Source organism: Mirounga angustirostris, unplaced genomic scaffold (assembly GCF_029215605.1).
Source record: "Mirounga angustirostris isolate CCGP_5_RB_7025 unplaced genomic scaffold, mMirAng1.0.hap1 SCAF_6, whole genome shotgun sequence".
NCBI lineage: Eukaryota > Metazoa > Chordata > Mammalia > Carnivora > Phocidae > Mirounga > Mirounga angustirostris.
In genome coordinates this window covers 67,413,536-67,432,028 of record NW_026991714.1, presented here as the reverse complement: position 1 = coordinate 67,432,028, position 18,493 = coordinate 67,413,536, and the positions used below count along the sequence as shown (strand labels likewise).

At 37.3% G+C, this 18,493-nt stretch overlaps 1 protein-coding gene across 1 annotated transcript in view; it reads left to right on the top strand.

Moving 5' to 3' along the window:
- The window catches only part of DNAH14 (dynein axonemal heavy chain 14), a 341,596-nt gene that overhangs the window by 183,656 nt on the left and 139,447 nt on the right, over positions 1-18,493 (top strand). Inside the window, exons 40-43 of the mRNA XM_064595530.1 lie at positions 2,154-2,369; positions 6,817-6,910; positions 8,192-8,400; positions 9,340-9,592. Of these exons, the coding sequence (XP_064451600.1) occupies positions 2,154-2,369; positions 6,817-6,910; positions 8,192-8,400; positions 9,340-9,592 (772 nt within the window). The remainder of the gene's footprint in view (positions 1-2,153; positions 2,370-6,816; positions 6,911-8,191; positions 8,401-9,339; positions 9,593-18,493) is intronic.

The following is an 18,493-nucleotide window of genomic DNA, read 5'->3' as shown; positions in this document are numbered from 1 at the left end:
TTTTTGTGTGTTGATCTTGTATCCTACAAATATGCTGGTTCATATATTAGCTCTAGTAGTTGTTTTGTAGATTCTTTGGGATTTTCAAAAATAGAATCATGTCGTATTTAAATAGAGATACTTTTACTCTCTCTTTGCAATTTGGATGCTTTTTATTTTATTTCTCACCTAATTACCAGGCTAGGACTTTCAGTACAGTGTTTATAGCAGTGGTGAAAATGGGAATTCTTGCCTTGTGCCTGATTTTAGGGAGAAAGCTTTCAGCCTTTCACCATCGAGTATGATATCATCTGTGGGTTTTTCATAAATACCCCTGATTATAGTAAGGAAGTTCCTTTCTAGTTTGTTGAGTGTTTTTATCATGAAAGGGTGTGAAATTTTATCAGATGTTTTTTCTGCCTCTCTTTATGTGATCATGCAGTTTGTTTCTTTTGTTGTGTTAGTATGATTGATTTTCTTTTGTTGAACCTACCCTCCATTGCTAAGACAAAGCTCATCTGGTCATGGTCAATCATTGTGCTGCTTCAGTCAGTTTGCTAGCACTTTCTTGAGGGTTTTTGCATCTCTATTCATAGAGGACACAGGTGTGTCGTTTTCTTAGGGTGTTTTTGAGTGGATTTGGTATCAGGATAATTCTAGCCTCATAGAATGTGTTAGGAAGTATTCCCTCCTTTTCTATTTTTTGCAAGAATTTGAGTCAGGTTGGTGTTAATTCATTTTCAGATGTTTGGTAAAACTCATCTATTATCTGATTTTGGACTTTCTTTCTTGGAGATTTTAATTACTGATTCAGTCTCTCTGCTTGTTACAGATCTGTTGAGATTTTCTATTTCTTCTTGAGTCAGTTTTCATAATTTTTGTTATTTCTAGGAATTTATACGTATCCTGTAGATTACATAATTTGGCGTACAGTCATTCATAGTGTTTTCTTATAATCCTTTTAATTTCTGCAAGGCACTAGTAATGTCCATACTTTATTTCTGTTACTATTTATTTGTGTCTTTATTTAATACTTATTTCCTTTTTTATTTAGGTATAATTGACATAAGTATAATATTGTTTCAGGTGTACAACATAGTTATTTGACATTTATATATATTGTGAAATGATCACCACTAGTCTAGTTACCACGTCACTGTACAGAATTAATATAGTATTGTTGACTATATTCCCCATGCTGTGCATTGCAGCCCCATGACTTATTTATTATATAGCTGGAATTTTGTACTTCTTGATTCCTTTCACCTATTTTGGTTCCCCTCCCAATACCTTTCCCCTCTGGGAACACCAACATACTCTCTGTATCTATGAGTCTTGGGTTTGTTTTGTCTTTTAGATTCCACATATAAGTGAAATCAGGTGGTATTTGTCTTTCTCTCTCTGACTCATTTCCTGAGCATAATCCTAAGATTATTCTTGGCTTGTCTCTTTCTCTTTTTTCCCCTTTTCTCATTTGTTTTGTTTCTTAAATTCCACATATGAGTATTATATAGAATTGTTGAATCACTATATTGTACCCCTGAAACTAATATAACACTATACGTTAACTACACTGGAATTAAAATAAAAAAAAAAAAACAATCTTCCAATCCATATATGTATATATATTTTTTTTTTCTAGATACAAGTCCCTTATCAGAGACTATGATTTACAAACACTTTCTTTCATTTTGTGGGTTGTCTTTATTTTCTTGATGGTATCCTTTGAAACACAAAAGTTTTTAACCTTGATGATCAAGTTCAATCTATTTTTTCCGTGTTGTTACAAATGGAAAGATTTCATTCTTTTTTTAATGATGAGTAGGATTCCATCATATATATACACGTGTGTGTGTGTGTGTGCATGTGTATGTATACATACCACATCTTCTTTATCCATTCATCCATCAGTGGACCAATTGCTTTACATTTTGGTCATTGTAAATAATATTGAAATGAACATAGGGGTGCATGTAACTTTTCAAATTAGTGTTTTTGTTTTCTTCAAATAGATACCAAATTGCTAGATCATTAATTGATGATCAGAGATTATTAGGGTCTCTTTCTTTGGAGGGAAAGAACTCTCCTAAAACTCTTTGGTGTTAACAGTGCAAAAATTTAAATAATTGTACTATAGTTAATGCCTTTAAGAAACCACACTGGATTTTTTTCAGATTCCAGGAAGAAAAGGAAAAGTAGATATTTGTGTTTTAAATCCAAAGTGTATCACTGTTGGTGAACTGTATGGACAACTGGATCCTAATACTATGGAATGGACTGATGGATTATTATCAACAGCAGTTCGAAATTATGTATATTTTAACACTGCAAGGAACTCAAAGAAAGACAGCGATTTCGGACTGAAATCAAGAATCTCAGATGCATCTAATGTAAGTTAATATGGAAGGATTATTTTTATTTGATTATTGTGGATTACTTCATTGTTTAAAGATTGATATTTAAGCACTATTAGATGCTTACCAGTATTAAAGTAAATTTAAAAATTATTATGATCAGTTTTAAAAAAAGGAGAAAAATTAGAAGCTATTAAAAAAACAGAAAATATGACACTGTGCTTTAAAATGCTTGGTAAACAATAAAATAAAATGAAAGATACTGGCTTTTAAAGTAACACAGAGTGGGTTAAGTGTAAGCGGAGGATGATCTAGTGATTCTGTCACCACCGGTATACCTTATAAATGAATGAGGTATGGAAATACTTCACTGGAAAGGTGAAAAAGTTTTTGATACAAAATTCATCACAAAATCAACATAAATCGCAAACAAAAATTTGGATGTTGTATTCTCATTAGTCATAAGTAGAAAATACTAGTAAATTTCATTAGCCAAAATATATTAACAGAAGAATGGCGTTTACAACCAACCAGATAAGCAAAGATTTTTTTTTAAGTTTTTATTTAAATTCCGATTAGTTAACATAGAGTGTAATATTAGTTTCAGGTGTACAATATAGTGATTCAGCAGTTCCATACCTCACCTGGTGCTCATCACGACAGGTGCCCTCCTTAGTCCCCTTTCCCTATTTTCTCCATCCCCCCACCCACCTCCCCTCTGGTGACCATCAGTGTGTTCTCTAGAGGTAAGAGTCATTTCTTGGCTTGATTCTCTTTCTCTCTCTCTCTTTTTTCCCCCTTTGGCTCATTTGTTTTGTTTCTTAAATTCCACATATGAGTAATGTATAGAATTGTTGGACCACTATATTGTACACCTGAAACTAATATAACACTGTATGTTAACTACACTGGAATTAAAATGAAAAAAAAATATTAAGTCTTCCAATCCATATGTATTTTTTTTTCCTAGATACAAGTCCCTTATCAGAGACTATGATTTACAAACACTTTCTTTCATTTTGTGGGTTGTCTTTATTTTCTTGATGGTATCCTTTGAAACATTAAAGTTTTTAACCTTGATGAAGTTCAATCTATTTTTTCCTTTGTCACTTGTTTCTTCATATCTGAAGAAAGCTTTGTATAATTCAAGGTCAAAAGACTTTCTTCTATGCTTTATTGTAAGAGTTTTATAGTTCTCACTTTTATATTTAGGTCTTTGGTCTATTTTGGGTTGATTTTTGTGTTCAGTATAAGGAAGGGATCCCAATTCATTCTTTTGCATCTGAATATCCAGTTGTTCCAGAACTATTTGTTGAAAAGCCTGTTCTTTCCCACGTTGAATTGTCTTGTCATGCTTGTCACACTTGTCAAAATCAACTGATCGATAAATGTAGGTATTTATTTCTAGACTCTCAATTCTGTTCCATTCATCTTTGTCTACCCTTATGCAAATGCCACGTTTGATTACTGGAGCTTTGCATTAAGTTTTGAAATAGAAAGCTAAAGTAGTTTTTAAGACCTTGACAAACTGATTCTAAAATGTGTATAGAAGAACCAAGGTCCCTGATATTCCTGAATTAAAAAAACAAGGGGAAGAATCTGGATCTGCCAGATGTCAAGAATTATTATAAAATTGGGGTACAACAGTGTCCTATTGGTGCACACTGAACTATTGGTGCAGTTCTGAACTATTATGTGCCTATGACGTAATGTAAAAATGTGTAGGGAAAACAACAGAATTTTGTAGAGAAATTGATAAATCACATTTAGCGTGAGATTTTATTGAATCTTTCTCAGTAATTGATAGAGAAGGAATATAGTAAAGTGGCCGTAATTAAATTCTTTATACTAACTGTCACCAGTTAGAAATGGAAATAAGAAAAATTCTGCTAACAGTGGCAAAAATCTGTAAAAAATATATTGGAATAAATGTAAAAGAAAGGAACTTGTCATGGGGGGGTAGCAGGGAGGGAGGCAGGAATACCTATACAGTTGGCAAAAATTGAATAAATGAAAGAGATACTGTATTCCTGTATGGAAAGACTTCCATCCTAAAAATGCCAATCTATACCAAATTATATATAGATATAATGCCTTTCCAAGCAAAGTCCCTCTTTAAAAAAATCAAATTAAATGGCTTTAAAGTTCATTAGGAAGTATAAATGTTCCAAGAGTTCAAAAAAAAATCTGGGAAGAAAACCGTAGTGCTTTTGTATTTCTAAAATGTTTTATATTAATTTTAGAACAAATCCATACTGTAATCAAAACAGTGAGGTACAATATAATACAGTGACCGTAGCTAATAATACTGTATTGTGGGGCGCCTGGGTGGCTCAGTTGGTTAAGCGACTGCCTTCGGCTCAGGTCATGATCCTGGAGTCCCGGGATCGAGTCCCACATCGGGCTCCCTGCTCGGCAGGGAGTCTGCTTCTCCCTCTGACCCCCCTCCCTCTCATGCTCTCTGTCTCTCATTGTCTCTCTCGCAAATAAATACATAAAATCTTTAAAAAAAAATTTTTTTTTTAAATACTGTATTGTATATTCAAACGTTGGTAAGAAAGTGGGTCTTCAGAGTTCTCACCACAAGAAAAAAATATTTACCTATGTGTGGTGACGGATGTTAACTAGACTTACTGTGGTGATCATTTCACAATCTATACAAATATTGAATTCATTATATTGCATACCTGAGACTAATGTAATGTTGAGTTTTGAGTATATTTCAGGAAAAGGAAAAAAAAGATAGTACTTTTCAAAACCTGAATAAAGGGGCGCCTGGGTGGCTCAGATGGTTAAGCGTCTGCCTTCGGCTCAGGTCATGATCCCAGGGTCCTGGGATCGAGTCCCGCATCGGGCTCCCTGCTAGGCGGGGAGCCTGCTTCTCCCTCTGCCTCTCTCTCTCTCTCTCTCTCTCTCTCTCTGACTCTCATGAATAAATAAATAGAACATTTTAATAAAAAAAAAAAAACCTGAATAAAAACCCCGGAACGTACTCACACAGAAATGGAACCAGATGGAGTCCAGAAACATTCAGATATATATAGGAATTTAGTATGCTACTGAAGTAATATTTCTAATCAGCAGGAAAAGCATTTCTTACTGAATTCACTGTTTATATAGTTTGCTATTTTCTGATGTGAAAACATAGAAAGACCCTTACCTCATTCCCTACCCAGAAATAAAATTCTAGGGGCACCTGGGTGGCTCAGTTGGTTAAGCGTCTGCCTTCAGCTCAGGTCATGATCTCAGGGTCCTGGGATCGAGCCCCTGCATCGGCGTCCCTGCTCAGCGGGGAGTTTGCTTCTCCCTCTCCCTCTGCTCCTTCTCCCTGCTCTTGCTCACTCTTTCTCTCTCTCTGTCAAATAAATTTAAAAAAGAAAGGAAAGGAAGGAAGGAGGTTAAAAAGTTCCAGATGAAATAACCAACTAAATATAAAAATGAAATTATAAAAACATAATAATATTTAGGGACATAGTTTTAGAATTAGGAAGACCTTAACTAAAACTGGGAAAACCCAAAAATCTTAAACAGAAGGTAAAATTATTTGACTGTAGTATAAGAAAATGTTTTTTTCAATAGTTGCAACAAACAGCTTCTTGTTAAAGCAAACCAAAGTCTGGAAGAAAATATTTACAGCATCTTATAGGAGTTAGTGTCCCTGCTGTAGATGAGGTGCTGTAAGAAATAGGCGCGAATAAGAAAGGATGGAACAGCTCGGGAGATGAGGAAGGCTATGAATAGGACGTTGATAGAACACATGAAAATTGTCGACATATGAAAAATGCTCAGCCTAAATATCAGTCAAAAAATAAAAATTGTAACAATGATAGGCGTCACATTTTTTCTCATCAGGTTTTCACAACATAAGAATGTCAATAGCTGAAACATTTGGTGTGAATGAAAGATGTGGAGAAACAAACATTCCTACATCTTATTGGTGGGAGTATTATTGTCACAAACTTTCAAAAAGAAATCCAGTAGAATTTATTAAAGACTAAAATCCAGAGAACATTTGACCCATAATCCCACATTTAAAAAAAGAATCTAGAGAAAGAAATGCAGTAGAACATAATGACTTAGGTACAGGCTGAGAAGTGCAGACTTTTGCAATAGAAATAATCATGGGAAATAGCCTTGTCCCTGATGAGCCTTGAGTATTGGAAGTGGCTGGCTACCATCTGCTGAGTTGCAAGGCCTGGGCCAAAGCGTGGTGCTCACTCCTGTGTGAGGTCTCTCTGTGGAGCCCACTCTGTGCCCAAAGCATTGCTCTAGTGTTTGGTCGGCTTCCCCTACTCTTGGGGGCAAAGAAAACCAGTGCTAACCAGCTGATTATATGGGACTCAACCCTGTTGAGGAGATAAATAATAAAGTCCGCCAGATAATTAAGACTTTCCCGTTTTTATACTCAAGAGAGCATATTGACATATAGTCCATTGGACTTGGAAAGCGTGATCAAATTAACATTATTGATTACATATTTTAGGTTTTCAAACTTGATTTCTCTGATGCAGCAGATACTGATGTTAATATGTTTGAGAAGGAGGAGGGGAAAGATGTTAACATTCCAGAAAGTCAGGGTAAGTGTTATTATTAGATTCAATAAAGTGATTGATTAACTGAGAAGACAAACTGAACCAAATGAGCTTTATTAATATCTTTAAAAACATTTTGATTAATGATATTTTGTTCTTTTCCTGTGTATTTTTTCTGAATTTGTTTATTTAGAATTTGGGGACTGTTATCACATACTATGGTATGTTCATCTACAATTCTGTTATAGAAGTGGTAGATCTCATATAACCCTTTCAGTTTCTAAAGCAACATTAATATCTCCCAAGAACCAAGTAGATATTCAAGTTAGAAGTGACATTGTGTGGAAACCTAACTAATGTCGCCTCTGAAGTGGGACTCGAGACAGTGTGCGTATTTCCAGGCCAAGTACTACAACCCAAGCATTCTCCTCTAAAAACAGTTGCACACCTGCTGTGTGTGTGCGGGGGATGGAGAGCCTGTGCGGGGCGGGGGAGGGGGGTTCTGCTCCAGAGGAGGGGGCAGGGTGCTGTTGGAGCCCCATCCCCACCCCCACCGGTGCTTTCACGGCCCCATGGTGACCCTCTAGCCACACATTCGTGCTGAAAGAGGCTTCCAGAAGTCCTCCATTGTTGTGTGTCCCTTCTTGGGGTTCAGGTTCGGGAGCATAGTCCTTGAGCACAGCAAGCTCCCTTCCAGGGTTTGAAGACAGGCCCCGAGGCACCTATGTCAGCCAGTCCGACCATCCACATCCTGGCTGTCCTCCCTCTTCTGCTGGGCTCTCATGTCCTTCAGGTGGCTCACTATTTTCTACGTCCACAGTGACCCACACGTTCCTCCCCTAGCTTGACCAGTGGGTTTTCTAGAACTGTGGAGCCAGGGCGGTGCCTGTAGCAATTGAAAGAGGAATCAGTGGGGTCACAGTGTGAGCTACCTGAAATCTTTTTGAGTCTTTCCTTGAAGGGCGTCTGCTTCCCTTTCCTATTTCCCAGAGGCGGCACATCCGCACAGTGTCCAGGTGGAAGGGGAAACTCACAAACCGCATTATTATGGAAAAGAGAAATCCGTGGATCTTCTCTTATCCAGAATCTAAGGGCTGATTATACAATGCAGTAATCTAAGAATATTGAAACAATGTTTCAAGAATTACTAACTATATACTGTGGATAGTTATTTTTATTTATTAAATATTAGAGACTGCATATAAACATATTCGGTCTAGTGTTTTCTAGGATATCATTTTCCAAACGAAATAGAAAATTTGCAAGATTGTAATAAAAGAAGACTGAGATTATTCTCAGTTACCTTAAAAATATCTTTCTCTGCAGACTATGATTGGCAGTGGATTATTTTAGATGGTCCGGTGGATACGTTCTGGGTAGAAAATCTAAACTCTGTGCTGGATGATACCAGAACATTATGCCTGGCAAACAGTGAGAGAATTGCTTTAACTAATAAAATACGAGTGATTTTTGAAGTGGACTGTCTCTCTCAAGCCAGTCCTGCTACTATCAGCCGATGCGCAATGGTCTATATGGTAAGTTTCCAAAAACACATTTCTTAAAGAAAGTGTATTGTTAGTCATTATCTACAGCATTTCTGATGATTGTTCTATCATTGCCCCTGGACTCAGCAGGGTGATCGCAGTGGTTCAGTTTTGTGTCCCCTGAAGCCTCCTAACCCAGAAGTGAGTATGAGCGTAATTCCGACTGCTCCGTACCTGCAGGGTCCGTGTTCCCCACAGTGGCAAACGAGTGCGGCCCTCGCTAGGCAGGCCAGGCTGTGGGCATGGGTTATTTCTCCAGGAGAGAAATGACTGCCCCAAAGCCTTTTCGCTCGTGCTCTCTGACCCTCAGGCCTTGCGGAACCCAGTACCCTGGTGCAGGGGATGGAAGACACAAAGACTAAGTTTCTTCTCTCCAGGACATTAATTACCAGCCATGACTAGCCCTGTGTTCTGACTCGTTTAGCTCACCGTGGCGAAGCTACATGCTGCCTTTCCCGTCACCACGGAGGCAGGACCTCAGCTCTCCCCGCTCCGCGCAATCCCCCAGTTGTTTCTAGTCTTGTAAGACTGCTCACAAACCACACATCGTTTCAGAGACGGGTCATTCTTTTTTTTTTTTTTAAATCCAAGTAATTGGTATATAATGTATTATTGGCTTCAGAGGTAGAGTCAATGATTCATCCGTGCTCATTCCATGACATGCCCTCCTTCATGCCCATCACCCAGCTACCCCGTCCCCCAACCTCCCGCTCCTCCAGCAACCCTCAGTTTGTCTCCTATGATGAAAAGTCTCTTATGGTTGAGACAGGTCATTCTTTAAGCTGTTTTGATCAGTTGCATTTTAACGAACGATGATTCTGAACCACATTTTGCCGGGGGCAGTGGTGAAGTAAAGAGACCATAAGAAAGAAGATGGACACACTATTTTTCTTTATTTACATAAAATTATCTTGTGCTTTATATTGTTAGGATCCTGTTGATTTGGGATGGGAGCCTTATACGAAGTCATGGCTTTTGAAAACTTCTAAAATTATGAGTCAAACAGGAGTGAGTTGTCTTGAATTCATGATGAAAAATAGTGTTGCAGATGGACTACAGTTTATAAAGAAGTATCAGAAATATCAGCCATTTCCTGTCCAAGGCATAACAATCGTTATAACTCTGTGCAGAATTCTTGATGCTTTCTTTGACTTCATGGGTAAAAATGGAGGCTTTGGAAAATGTGAGTTTTTCCCCCTTATGTTAGTGGTCTTGTATCCCAGCTCATCAATGCCAATTATATTCATCACCTTCTATTGAGTTTTATAAAAGAAAACAAAGGAAGGAACACTGGGAATTTTTAGTCTGTTGGGACCAACAGCAGACATGCACATGGAACAAACTAGAAACCATTTATAAAGGAGCACATCAATAAGGTAAAGTGATATCATATGTTGAAGTGTCACAAGAAAAATGAGTATAAGGAATCCTAAGAGGGTCTCTATTAGGGAAGAATGCTTTTGATGTGTTTTAAAGATTCTTAGAGATAGAAATAGTGGGGAAGATGTGTTCAGAACCCAAGGTGTAAACTGTAATCATGCAAAGGTGTAAACGTGGGAAGTAGCGTGAGGTGAGAGCAAAAGATTCAGAAAACAGTGTAGCATAGTCTCTGGACTCAGGACGCCTACCTTCAGACACTGGTTCTTGTCTGGCTCCCAACGAGACGGGTAATTAGTACAGGCTCCCAACTCTGCCTCTAAAACCCAGTTTGTGATCCATCAAACTAACAGACATTGTGAGAAATCCCTGGGACGACAAATGGTTAAGGTCCCAGTTGGGGGAGCAGCAGTCCTGAGTAGAAGAGAGCTGGATACCATGGCTGGGAGAATATTTACGTGGGCCTCTCCCCTTCGCACGGCTCTGAGCGGACCATTGGCCTTCCCTTTGCGGGTCAGCACGCCACAGCCCAGCTAGATAGAGGCTGCAAGAACATAGCGTGTTGGCAGTGACGCCTGACTAGGTTAAGGAACAGCTACAAGCATATTTCTTCCCACTGCCAATCCCCTTTGCGTCTTAAAGTCTAAGTGATTAAGAGAAAGAGACTGCATTTGAGAAAGAGCAGTGTCAGTGTGGATACAAGTTGTTAGCGCACAACTTTCCTGCCTGGAAGAGTGTCCACTTCCCCTCCAGATGCACAGTTCTAAATTCATCAGAAGCATAAGCCAGGGAAGTGGGAGTACTAGAAACAAGGCAAGAGGAGTTAGGAGAAGGAACACAGTAAATGGTTGAATGCTGACATGGTTAGCTGGATGACAGCACAGCTCAAGGGCTCTCCTGGGTCACAGCGCACGAGGCGCCAGAGAGAGGAAATACCGCGTCTGTGCCTGTGTGCACTTCAGCAGAACTAACTAGAAGTAGTCATTTACATAATATATGCGTACGTGTATGTTTATGTTGTGTGAGGGTGTGTATTTAGTTGAAAGATGAATAAAAGTTGAAAGTTTAGCATCCATATAACAGAACCTCCAGAAAGAAATTTTTTAAAATAAATAGAAGGGAGGAAATATTTCAAGAAATAATTACCAAGTTGTTCTAGAATTTGAGAAAATATAAGACCTAAGATTGAATAGGAGCCTGGACTATTAAATAGATTAGGAAAGTAAAAACTCACACCTAGAAGTATTATATTGATATTTTGTCATCCCCCCCCCCTCCCCGTTCTAGGATGCTCTGTTCTTTTGGTTTGTGGGATTTTTTTGTTTGTCCTTTCTTTGTATTTCAGTTTGAATAACTTTTGTTGATTTATAATCCAAGTCACTGATTCTTTGCCACATGCAGTCCACTGGATAAGCCCATTGGAAGAATTCTCATCTCTGTCATTGTGATTTCTATTTCTAGCATTTCCATTTGACTCTCTTTTTATAGTGCTCAGTGGTCTGCTGAAATTCTCTCTCTGTTCATTTTATGTCAGATGTTTAACAGTTTGATTGTAGGGCTGTTTTAAATTCCCAACACCTGGGCCATGTCTGGATCTGTTCTATTGACTGCTTTGCATCTTGGCAACAGGACTCTTTTTCATGCTTATTTTTGTGTCTCATAATGTTTTATTGAATGCCAGAGATTGTGGGGAAAGGAAGAGGAGAGACAGGTGTATTGAGTTTATACCTGGAAATGGTTACACCTTTTCTTCTGCCAGATTGTTGAGTTAATAGTGGGGAGAATTGAGTCTGTCTGGACCAGGACTTGGCTTTATTGTTGCTTATATTTACCTTCAGCGCGCCACAGACTTCAGAGTCTCTGTGCTCCCCCACGTCCCCTGGAGATAGATGGCTGTTGTTGTTACTTGGTGTAAGGCTCACAGTGGGAGCAGGGATGATTTCTGGGTTCTCCTACTCTAGCCTCATTCTTTTTATTTATTTATTTATTTATTTGAGAGAGAGAGAGAGAGACAGCATGAGAGGGGATAGGGTCAGAGGGAGAAGCAGGCTCCCCGCTGAGCTGGGAGCCCGATGTGGGACTTGATCCCAGGACACCGGGATCATGACCTGAGCCGAAGGCAGTCGCTTAACCAACTGAGCCACCCAGGTGCCCTCTAGCCTCATTCTAAGGCAGGCTCTGGGCACCTGAACTTCAGGCCTGCGGTTTCTCAGCAAACAATTTGTTGTGATTTAAGACTATCTAAGATTAAAGGGAGATTCTAAGAAATTCCAGAGAGAAAAAGCCAAAAGGATTATAAGAACAGTGTAACATAAGATTTCTCAACAGCAGTACTGATTAAAGGAAAAAATGTCTTATCTTCAAAGCATTGTATATTTAGCTAATTAAACATATTCTCAGATATGCAAAGCCTGAAAAAGTTTAACACAAGACACTTAAGGAGTAAATACTGCAAGAAATGGATTAAGGAGAATTATATGAGATATTGAAGTTAGATGTGATGAAATAATTTAGTAAAACTTAATGCAACCAAAGTAAGCAAAGAACACTTCTCAGAAGTATTAATAATAAAATTCAGAACAAAATTTTAGACAGTTCCAACATAAAGTGGATAGGAAGGGAGGAAGTGGCAGTTCAAAGAAAGCTGAGAGAGAATGATTACCTGCATTGTCTGAGGAAAAAAACAGAAGCAAAGTCTAAAAAGTGATGGAGAAAAATAAACATAAGTATAATTTTAATGTGTTAGGAGTAAGCCTCAGAGTAATAATAAAATCCATAGAGGGACGCCTCGGTGGCTCAGTCAGTTGGGCATCTGACTCTTCATTTCAGTTCAGGTCGTAATCTCAGGGTCGTGGGATTGAGCCCCGAGTCAGGCTCCACGCTCAGCAGGGAGTCTGCTGGAGATTCTCTCCCTCTGCACCCCCCACTCATGTTTGTTTTCTCTCTCTCCTTGGAAGTAAATAAATAAATCTTTTTTAAAAATAATAAAATCCATAGCTTTAAATATGCAAAGGAATATTCTTTATAACAGAGGGTAGCAAAGGAAACCAAAAGAAAGAAATTTGAATAACAAAAAAATTGATCCAACTTTAACAATAATTATAATAATATGAGTTAAACTCCCTCTCATTTAAAAGATAGAAACTGATTTCAGTTTGTTTTATAGTTTCTTTTTTCTTATTTCAAGTTTTTATTTAAATTCAAGTTAGTTAACATATAATGTCATACTGGTTTCAGGTGTAGAATTGAGTGACTGATCACTTATCACACCCAGTGCTCATCACAACAGGTATCGTCCTTAATCTCCCCCCCCCCCATCTAGCCCATCCCCCTCTCACCTCCCTCCATCAGCCCTCAGTTTGTTCTCTATAGTCAAGGGTCTTTCATGGGTTGCTTCCCTCTCTCTCTTTTTTGAAACTGATTCAATTTTAAAACAAACAAATAGTAACTTTTTCTCTACAAGTATCATCATTAAATCAAAAGGATACAAATGGAGCTGCCACTTTGGTTAAACAGTTTAGCAGTTCCTCTAATATGAAACATAGTTACTATTTGACCCAGCAGTTCCACTCCTAAAAAAATACACCCAAAAGAAATGGAAATGTGTCCATGCAAAAAGTTGGACACAAATGTTTATAACACCACTATTCATAATAGCCAAAAAGTGGAAACAAGCCTGTTAAATGGGTAAAGGAATATTATTGGGCCATAAAAAGAAATGAAACACATGCACAGTATGGATGAACCTTGAGAACATTATGCTAAGGTAAAGAAGCCAGTCACAAAGAGCATACACTGTATGAGTCCATTTCTATGAAGTGTCCAGAATATGTGCATCTTATGTAGGTTGTGCTTGCTAGAGGTTGGCGGGAAGGAGGAAATAGACAGTTCTGCTAATGGGTGTAGAGTTTCTTTTTGGAGCGATGAAAACATTCTAAAATTATAGTGGTGTTGTCTGCACAACTCTGATTATACTAAAAGCCACTGAACTGTGCATTTTTAAAGGGGGAATTCTATATTATATGAATTATATCTCAATCTATTATTTACAAAGGTGGACATGGAATGGCTGGAATAAGGGGTAGAAATAAGGTACATAATGTAAATGAAAAGAAAGCCAAGCTGTCAACTTAAAATATCAGCCCAAATTTTATTTTAGCATGAAAATTGTCTTAAGCAATTAAAAGACTAAGACCTATTCAGAACATTTAGAGGTATATATTCCAGATTATGATACCTACACAGCCACATGGAGGGAGGGAGAGAGAGAGGGGAAATATATAAACAACAGACAGAAGAACTAAGTGTTAAATAAGCAAATCGGTAATCACAGATACTTTAGCAGCCCCTCTTGGGAGGCCTCCCAGGTAAGCATACAGAGAAATTCTTTACATCCTTCAGCTGAAGGGAAATGAAAGCTCCAGGCCAGGACTTGGTCATCAGAGTGGCCACACTTTAGAAAATGACCAACCCTGACACTCAGGGTGGAAGCATCTGAGCAGACATCACCCCAAATACTGACCCCCCCCCCCCCCCAGGCTCAATTCTCCAAAGTGTGTGTTACTAATAGGTTCAATGCTGGTGGCTCTGGAGACCAGAGCAGACAGCAGGGGCGACCATTACTGAACTAGTCTCACTGGAAGGCCTAATGTAGCGCTTACCGCCAGAAACCAGAAGAATTCAGCCAAGCAAGGGTGGGGGAAGCAGAGATGATTGTCAGAGTTATTAAGATAAGTTATTAGTAGATAGTAAGATATTAGTATCTAATATATTAGATTGTATTATATATTAGATATTAGATTAGATATTAGATTGTATTAGATGTTAGATCAGATAGTAGATAATAAGATACAAGATAGTATCTAATATATTAGATAGTAATATGTTAAGATAAGTTATTAGTAGAATGTAGCATCCCTAGGGGCAAAATATATGGGCAACCAACTAGGTACCATCAGCTTGTATCATGAGCAAAAGTCCAAGATGAGTGATCAGGAGGGGAGGATAGCTGCCTCAATAGTAAGTCAGGACCCCCTGCCCATTTCCAAACCCAAACCAGCTTTCAGGCCCAGAACTCACTGAATAAAGAGGAGGCTGGGGCCTTCTGCAATATCATGGGAAGTATTTCTAAAAATAATTACACTGCTCCTTCTCCAAAGGAGACTGCAGCCATTTACTTGAGTAACTTACACTAGGGAGAGAGGGATACTCAACGGTTTTTAGAACTGTTGGACACAGGGTCTGACTGATACTGATATCCAGAAACCTAAGGCATCTTCATGCTCCCCTTCCATTAGAGTGGGGCCTGTGAGGGCCAGGTAATAAAAGGAACAGGGACTCTTGACCAAGGTTCAATTTACTGAACTGGCAATCAAGAATTCAAAATTAATACAAAATTAAGTTTTAAAATCTTAATTTCCATTTGTTTATTGCTGGTACATAGAAATACAATTGATATTTTATACTGATAAAGACATGAGTATTGTATTTCCAATCAGTGTGCATTTTATTTCTTGTATTTGTCTTATTGTACTGGGTAGGACCTCCAATATAAAGTTCATAGATGTTTTGAGAGCAGACATACCATTTTTTCTCCCAATCTGAAGGAGAAATCATTCATTTTTCACCATTTCAGTATCATTTTAGCTATAGGTTTCTTTCACAGACGTTCTTTATCATGGATAGTGTTTTCTTTTTTTTAGTTTTTTCTGCATATATTGAGATTATTAAATATTTTAAATAAAGCATTTTCTAATTTCCTTGGTGATTTATTCTTTGTCCTATGGTTGGGAATGTGGAGGAGTTTATTTCCAAATATTTAGGGACTTTCTAGATGTCTTTTGTTATTGTTATTAACTTCTAGTTTAATTTTTCCTGTTGTAAAATGTACTTTGCATGATTTTAGTGCTTTACTTTTATTGAGACTTGTGTGATAGCCCAGAAGTTATCTATCTAGGTAAATGTTCCTGTGTACTTGAAAACAGGAATATCAACTTAGTCTAGTTGATAGTTTTGCTCAAATTTTCTTTATCTTTTCTGAGTTTCTTGCTCCATATTCTATCGGTTAATGAAAAAGGAGTATTAAAATCTCCAACTGCAATTGTGATTTGTCTTTGTATCCTTTCAGTTCTGTAAGTTTTCCCTTTGTGTATGTTGAAGCTGTTATTAGGTGCATACATTTAGACTTATCTCTTCTTGGTGCATTGAATCCTTGGTTAATTATTTCTTTATCTCTGGCAATTACCCTTTCTCTAATATCTACTTTGCCTGATATTAACAAAGCCACTTCTGCTTTTTTATCAACATCTGCTATACTTCGTTCCATCATTTCACTTCTAACCTGTGTTTTTGCATTTGAAGTGCCTTTCCTGTTGACAGACTATATTTGGTTGTCACTTTGTTATCATCTGATGGTCCCTGGCTTTCAGGTGGAGCATTTGGACCGTTTATTTAATATGTAAGTTTATACATTACATAACATATATGTAAATACAGGAGCACTTTGAGAGACTAACAAAATTTATTCAACAATACAAAAAATAACCAAACATAACTTCTAAAATAACACATGTAGTCACTGAACGGAAAACTGAGCGGATGGGCTAATACTGACTTAGTTTTATCTAATGCTGAAAAGGGAGTGAGCAAACCAGGGTATAAAAAAGATGGCACAAAGATAGGGAAATTCTCACATACATTTGTTTGAAGTTCCAGAAAAATCATGAGGAAAAGGCTATATGCAAAAAGTAAATTGGTGAGAATTTTCCAGAACTGGTAAAATAGATGTATTCTCAGTACAGAAGGTGAAACAAATCTCAAGCAAGACAAATAAAATGAAGCACTCACCTACATTTACCGTCATGAAACTACAGAGCACCAAAGACAAGAATACATTTGAAAGGTAGAGAAAAAGGACAGATTACCTACTACGGCATCATAACTAGATTAACAAGAGACTTTTCAACAACAAAAATGGAAGCCAGAAAACAATCTAATGTATAATATAGGCTGAGAAAAACTATTAATGAAAAACAGAGATGATTTAGACAAAATAAATAACAAAAGTAGCTCAACAGCTCAATAAGAATAAACATTTTAGTAAATTGTGTTGGATTGACTATATTTTTTAAAAAAGAGCTTGTTGCCTCACATTATACACAAAAACAAAGTAAGTCTCAGGTAGATTAAAGTGACTAATTGAAAAAAAATGACACTGGAGAACTTTTAGAAGGAAATATAATAGAATGTGTTCATGATATTGAATCAATGATGGGCTTCTAAGATACAAAATTTCAGAAAAAGATTGGTGTATTTTTCTATAGAAAAACTAAGACTGTGTTTCTCAAGCATCAAAAGTTTGAAAGACAAGCCCCAGATTGTAACACATATAACCAACAAAATATTATTAGCCAGAATGTATAAAGTATATGGATTAAAACCTACATGTATCAACACACATGATGCTCCACAAACCTAATGAGTAGAATAAGCAAACTGTTAAAGTACATACATTTGACACCACATATATAGATTTTTAAAATCCTATAAAGTGAAACTGTATACATTTTAGGGATACATACTACTGAAATTATTTTCATTGCTCATGACAGTAATAAACAACAACTTCAGCCTCGTAGCAATGTCTGCAGGAAACAGCTAGAATGTGACCTGAAATCTGCAGACAGAGGTCTGTGGATGTATTAGGAATGCTTCATAGCTCAACCCAGAGGGAGTCTTAAAAAACACTTACTGTTCAGGTTTTATACTTTTTATATACTGTGACTATTGTACAATGAGTATTTTTTGTGAAATGTACAACTCGTACTATGGAGGTAAAACAGATCAACAGAAACAGTGATCAAAATAATGAAATTTAAGAAAAGGGGGAAACAGCGTGTTTAAACACTTCAAATAAAATGACAAACAATACCAAATATGTCACTGATTGCGATGAAGATAAAGATTCTCAAATTTGATTTTTCAACCCTACTATAAAAGACACACTTAAATCATAATGAAATGAAGATCGAAAACAAAGTAATGGGGGCGCCTCGGTCACTCAGTCGGTGAAGCGTCTGCCTTCAGCTCAGGTCATGATCCCAGGGTCCTGGGATCAAGCCCCGCATCGGGCTCCCTGCTCAGCGGGAAGTCTGCTTCTCCCTGTCCCTCTGCTCCTCCCTCCCCCCCACTCATTCTCTCAAATAAATAAAATCTTTATTAAAGAAAGAGTAATGGGAAAGATATATAAGAAAACCATTAGCTGTACTTGTACATATGTGTTATATGTACATATTCATCTATATATGGGTTGGCAATAGTAATAGGAGGCCAGAGGAGTTGTAAGCTAAAAACATTGAAGGGACAAAGGAAGGGGCATTTTGTGTTGGTGTAATTGTAACTATCCAATAAGAAAGTACACAGTTATGAGCATTTATGCAATTAACAACATGCCCTCAAAATACTTAAATCAAAAACTGACAGAATTATAGGAAATTGTCAAATCCACAATCGTTGTAAAAAAATTTTTTTTTGATGATTTGACATTTATTGTCTAATTTTATTGAGAAATAATGACATCCAACACTGAATAAGTTTAAGGCATACAGCATGATGGTTTGATTTACATCTATTGTGAAATGATTACTACACTAGGTTCAGTTAACATCCATCTTTTCATATAAATACGATAAAAATAAAAGGAAAAAAT